The sequence below is a fragment of the Myxine glutinosa genome, chromosome 2, assembly GCF_964187855.1.
Source record: "Myxine glutinosa chromosome 2, kmMyxGlut1.1, whole genome shotgun sequence".
NCBI classification, from domain to species: Eukaryota; Metazoa; Chordata; class Myxini; order Myxiniformes; family Myxinidae; genus Myxine; species Myxine glutinosa.
In genome coordinates, this window is record NC_136262.1 from 189,575,232 (window position 1) to 189,581,786 (window position 6,555).

The following is a 6,555-nucleotide window of genomic DNA, read 5'->3' on the forward strand; positions in this document are numbered from 1 at the left end:
ACCTACACGGACGGACACGACGGGGGTTTACCCGAACTCACGAACAAATAAACGTACAAGACAGGCACGACAAAGGAATGCAATAAATAAGGGTTTGTTGAAAATAATGAAGGCAACAAAGAAATGAACGCACAGTAATTTTCATCAAAATCTAAACAGTATTTGTAGAATTTCAATAAAAGCCACATCACTGTTCATAATTCTGTAAATATTATTTCATCGTGTTTGGAAAAAATGGAAAAAAAATTGGAAAAACAGCATAGCCTATTTTACTCCAGGTGGTCCCAGGAATACCCACCCAAAATATTGTTGCAATCGGTTCAGCCGTTTTTGCGGTACCATCGAACGGACGGACGGACATTTGGTGCATTATAGTAAGATTAATAAAAATTTAAAAAAGGAAAAAAAAAGCTTTTACCAACATTTGTGACATAAACAAATATTTAAATCCGGATGTGGGGTATTTCCTTACGGTTGGGTGAATAAAATTACAAATTCAAAATAGTAATTGTGTTCACTCATTTCCAAATGTCATTCCAATCACAACTTGATACTTTAACAAAATACTGTGTTAAATGACCATTGTATCGCGATATTATCAAACCAGCTCATTGCCGTCATCTGTCCACTTCCAGATTTGCGACGGGTTCGTATGGAGTCAATTTCAAAATCATAATTTTATTGAGGAAGTTTTGAAACCTACAGTCACGTGAAAAAATAAGTACACCCCATGTAAAGTTTTGACTTTTTCAACATATTTCAACATACAGCTATTTGATCTTCATTTCAACAAGATTGATAGATAAAGGTGATATAATATAACAAATATCATGAAACATTTACATTTTGTAGTCCATTGTATAATTTAAATAAACATAAATGCAAATTTCGCATGTGGAAATACTAAGTACACCCTTGGCTCTAATAGGTGGTATTGCCCCCTTTGGCAGAAACAACCTCAAGTAGGCGTTTCTTATAAGTTATAACTGTCTACCAGTCTCTGACATCGACTGGGAGAAATTTTTGCCCACTCCTCCATGCAGAATTATTTCAGCTGTGTGATGTTTGAGGGGTTTCTTGCATGCACAGCTCGTTTCAAATCCCCCCACAACATCTCGATGGGATTTAGATCCGGGCTTGGACTTGGCCATTCCAGAACCCTCCATTTCTTTCTTTTCAGCCATTCCTTGGTGGATTTACTGGTATGTTTAGGGTCATTGTCATATTGCAAGGTCCACCTTCGGTTGAGCTTCAACTTTCCAACAGATCGCCTCACATTATCCTCAAGCACCCTCTGGTACAATGAAGAATTCATAGTGGATTCTATGATGGTGAGCTGCCCAGGCCCTGATGCAGCAAATCTGCCTCAAACCATAATATTTCCACCACCATGCTTTACAGTTGGTATCAGGTTCTTGTGGTCAAATGCTGTCTTTGGTTTTCGCCAAACATGTATTCTGGTACTGTGGCCAAATAGCTCTACCTTTGACTCATCTCTCCAGAGCACATTGTTCCAGAAGTGCTGGTCTTTGCCGAGGTGTTCATTGGCAAACTTTAGTCTTGCCCTGATGTTCTTTCTGGACAGCAAAGGTTTCCACCTGGCACACCTCCCATGTAGATCAAATTTCTGCAGCCTCTTTCTAATGGTAGACTCGTGCACTTTGACATCAACAGTGGCAAGAGCTACCTGTCGGTCCCATGATGACATTCTGGGGTTCTTAGAGACTTCTTTCAGCATCTTGCGGTCTACTCTCGGGCTGAACTTGCTGGGGAGGCCTGCCCTGAACAAGTTGGCAGTTGTTTGGAATCTTCTCCACTTGTAGATGATCTTCCAGACAGTCGAATAATTGATTTCAAATTGTTTGGAGATCTTTTTAAATCCCTTCCCAGACTCGTGGGCAGCGATAACCTTCTTTCCGAAGGCCTCAGAGAGGTCTTTTGATCTAGGCATGGTGACGCCGCACACTTCAACAACAAAGTGCAAACCAAACTAAATGTCTGAGGTTTATATAAGACAGGTTCCTCCAAGATCCTCTCTGACGATGTTCTAATCATTTGCACCTGAGCTGGTGCACCTGATTCTAATTTTAGGTATTTGAAGTAGTGATAAATGTAGGGGTGTACTTACTTTTTCCACATGCGAAATTTGCATTTATGTTTATTTAAATTATACAATGGACTACAAAATGTAAATGTTTCATGATATTTGTGATATTATATCACCTTTATCTATCAATATTGTTGAAATGAAGATCAAATAGCTGTATGTTGAAATATGTTGAAAAAGTCAAAACTTTACATGGGGTGTACTTACTTTTTCACGTGACTGTACATACCTTACAATATCCGCTGGGACCCCAAAACGTTCCACAGGTGTGGCGGGGCTAGCCCCAAAACTGAGGGAGCAGTTTGGGGATGGACAGACAGACACTCCTGTTTTATAATATGAATATATCCATCATATTATTTTTAAAAAGTTATGGACGAGTTATGACTAAACCTGGTGGACGAGTTGGTTAGGTGACAAGAACAAGCAGATTAGATTTTGGTTCAGGTCCGAATCCAGATCCAGCCTATCAGTGTGATACAAAACAAACTGTTCAGCCTGGCAGAGGTATGCGCTCTACCGAGTGCCATTCTAGTTAATATTATGCGATTATAATAAGTGTTATTACTTTTGAAATAAGCTGCATTGGAAAAAACGGCAAAAAAAACACCTTGGAAGAATTCCATGGAAGCGGAAGGGACTACAGTTGATCTTCGATCAGGTGCGTTCGTCGACGTGATAAGCAAAGATTGATGTCCAGATTTCTCCAAATTTTCCCATTTAGTGTTAAGCAATATTAACAACTGATTAAAAAGGTATTCAGAAGCATTTGTGGTTTGTCATATTTTTTTTCTTCTTCTGATGGAGGTGCTCCCATGAAAGCGGCACGTGGATACATCAAGTTGTTTAAAAGCAGAAGCGGTTGTTTTTTTTAAAATGTTAACACATTATCTGGTACGTGTTTTGAGGCAATTCCAATGAACGCGGCATGTGGGTCAAGCTATTTATTTGCTCTGATTCACAAGTACGTAGCAGCAGCGCGCGCTTGCCCAGAACCTCAGCTAGAAGAGAAATACGTCCCTATACAAAGGGGTTGCTCACCGCGAGGCAGCAATCAATGAAACTTTTCTTAATTGACAAACCACCAGAGCTTGAAAGACATGGTCAACATACTTGCAGTTTTAAACATCCATTAAAAAAATCCAAATACAGACATGTTAAAATACTCCAGCGACAGTGTATAATGCAAGTTCTGACGCCAATTCTCGAATGTTAGGAAATGCGCCTGAGTTGAGAACCGGTAAACTTGCGGACGTTGCACCATGACCCATCCACCAGGACAACCAGGTACCGATCACGAGCTCGAGACTTGTTACGGTCAGCATGAAGATAAACCAAATCGCCAACTTCTAGCTGTGTGGGTTGTGAAGCCCTACCAACAGAGGCCTCAGACTTCTCACTGTACTGATGGTTTGACGTGCGCTGATCGCGTTGTTCCATAATCAACTGTTGGTCGATTATTATAGGTAACTGATTGTTTGTAAATCGATCTCGCCGAGTCCACATCTCACGTGCCGATAAGCCTCTTGTACGGATGCAAGAGTTCAAACGGGCAGCAGCGAGAGCAAGTGACAGCGATGCAACTGTGCCACATGTAGGGTCCTGATGTGAGAGTTCGCCCTCCAGTTCTTGAATAGCCTCATCAGCGACCGGATTTTTGTTACGAGTCTTCACACGTCCAATTTCTAAGTTTATCCTATATCGTCGGAGAAGATCATCGTCCACGAGGGAGACAAATCCCGAAGCAGGATCAGTCCGAATAACCGCAGCTGGTCCATCCAGGGGTCGAAGACCAACACACTCACCAAAGCGTCACGTAAAGTGTCGTGACATTCATTGTCCACCATTCAGTCATTGTCCATCACACAGGTGAATATCAGAAAGGTCAATGAAGTGGGCGCCTGTGGATTGGAATCTATAATAAAGGTGAATGACCGGCCAAATGCTCTCTACAGATGTGGAATTCTTTACAACTAGCAACGGTACCCACCCTATGGGCGGGGCTTCAATTGGGAAGCCCAAATGAAAAGGCAAAATATCAGAAATTGAAGGCTTTTTTTATTTTAAACGATTCATATAAGGCCAAGTAAAAAAATAAAAATGTTTCTCGTCCGGACTTTTTTGAAAAAGGAGGAGGGAGGCCCTTACTATTTACTATTTTCATTTTTTTTGCTATTTTTTTCCAAGATGGCTGCCATGAATTGAATGACCACTGTGGCTGACTTAAAGACTCTATAGTTTGTCCAATGTAATGTGAAACATGCCAGTGTTGATTGTTACCGAAAGGCCTGTAATTTCAGGCCTACTTTATATAGTAGGCCTAATCTAGGCCTACTTTATTAACTACAACAGGGCCTAGATACCTAGCTTCTCACTTAGAGACCCGCGTTGTACTCCCACCTCCCACCATTAAACCTACATCATAGGGTAGGACTATGGCCTGACTGTATTCACACTTCAGAATACACGAAACTACACTAGTACTAGGCCATCCAAGTATAGCGTTACAGCTACATATGGATTTTTTAATGCACCAAGTATTTAAAAACAAGTACACTAGAAAATGTATGTCTTGATATGGCTTAAATATTTACGCTATATCACGACGCCAACTTACTTTCGTTGTTTGGTATCCATCACCAATGTCATCTCCATCGTCAAATTCTCCACTGGCAAATTTAGCGAAGAGATCGTTCAACGTTCGCTTCTCATCTACAACTGATCTCGCGAACCAAGACTTCAAAACTTTTGTCGACGAACGCATGCTTACACACACGAATATCGTCATATTCCCTACTCAAATTTGTACCATTAAAAGTATGAAATGCAAGATTTTTACACGTAAATTGCACTTGCCCAGTGCACAACCGCTGCGAGAATTGACCGTCTTTAGCACAAAGTGTCTGCGTTAAGCCTAGCATGTATTAACCAGGAAGTTCCGTTAGAGGGCGGGATCCATAATAGTTCAGATCATCAATGCACAAGATACGATCAGCAAATGCCCGGAAACGGCAAATTTTAGACAGAGTTTCTTCGCAAAACGATTTTTTTTAAAACAAGTATATATTTAAAAAAAATAGTATTAAATAGTAAATAAAAGTAGGCGGCGACTAAAACGGAAGCGGGCGGGGACGAGAAACATTTTTTTTTTTGACTTGGCCTAAACATCCGTTGAATCATATCACACGCAAATCATCCAAATCTAAACAGTACATGGCGCCCATTTTGAAAAAAGATTGAATTCTGCAAAACGGAAGCGGCCGCTCCACGTCTTTCTCAGTCGCACGTTTATGTGTGAGGCGTGCGTGCCGAATCTGTAACACGGCGGCCGCTACACCTGTTTCTCAGTCGCTTTGCACATGCTGCCATGTTACTTCGGAGCCGCATGTTTATATAGGAAGAGTTCGTAAGGAGTCGATCTACTCTCTCCTGGTACGTAGAATAAACAGTATTTGTAGAATTTCAACAAAAGCCACATCACTGTTCATATCGGTAAATATTATTCCATAGTTTGGAAAAACTGGAAAAACAATATAGCCTATTTTACTCCCAGGGGTCCCAGGAATACCCACCCAAAATATCGTTGCGATCGGTTGAGCCGTTTTTGCTGTACCTTCAAACAGACGGACAGACATTTGGTGAATTATAGTAACTGTAAGATGGTGCTTCGAGAAATCACGAAACAATAATTGGCTACTTGACCCAGCATCAGTTCCAGCATGTTTACTTCTGTTGGGCTGTGCGGCGTCCCACCTCCTGGACCTCTGCCCCATCATCGGTAAATCCCCAGAGGGCAGCTCTGGGTTTTTTTCCCCCCCATTGGGTCCCATCAACAAGGCAAACTTAGCATCCAGGGACAGTGTATAATGCAAGTTCTGACGCCAATTCTCGAAAGAATTCAATTTCAATTTTACTGAGACACCACTGTTTTGGTGCTCGATGAATATCCGCCATGTTGTAGTCTGCCTGAAACCTAAACTCTAAAAATAGTGGGACAACTTAGCATAACAATTGTGCATTTTGTGAGGAAAGCACCAAATTTGGCACACTTGTAGACTATCATATTATGAAAAGATCTGGATATTGGGCCATCTCAGATTCAGAGATTTGATTTTTGCAAGATTTCGATTCGATTGAGATCGAAGAGAACACCTTCTTCGTCTTCTGTACAGTGAAGTTGCCAGCCCTGAATTCTCTGGCTACATCTGGGTGCTTCATTGGGAGTGCAACCATGTCCCTCAGGTGAGCAGGGACCCACCTGGCATAGTGTGTGTGGTCTGAGGCATGGAACCATGGGACCAGTTCCGTCAGGGCATCAAGGTACATCGTGAATGAAGCCTGCCGCAGAGAACGCACATAGACCAGTACCAACATCTCTAGTTCCAGCACAGTTGCCCAGGACTGAAAGTTGGGAATGTCTTCTCCTCTGGTGACACCAATCTTTGAAC

The 6,555-nt window shown here is 41.6% G+C and overlaps 1 protein-coding gene across 2 annotated transcripts in view; it reads right to left on the reverse strand.

The window, feature by feature from the left end:
• Positions 1-3,540, reverse strand: part of LOC137420981 (G2/mitotic-specific cyclin-B2-like) — a 68,031-nt gene extending 64,491 nt beyond the window's left edge. The window contains exon 1 of one of the 2 annotated variants that reach the window (XM_078772098.1): positions 3,346-3,540. In XM_078772098.1, coding sequence (XP_078628224.1) covers positions 3,346-3,432 — 87 coding nt within the window. In that variant the 5' untranslated portion in view covers positions 3,433-3,540. The remainder of the gene's footprint in view (positions 1-3,345) is intronic. The other variant, XM_078772097.1, reaches the window with a different exon arrangement.
• Positions 3,541-6,555: the final 3,015 nt, after the last annotated feature.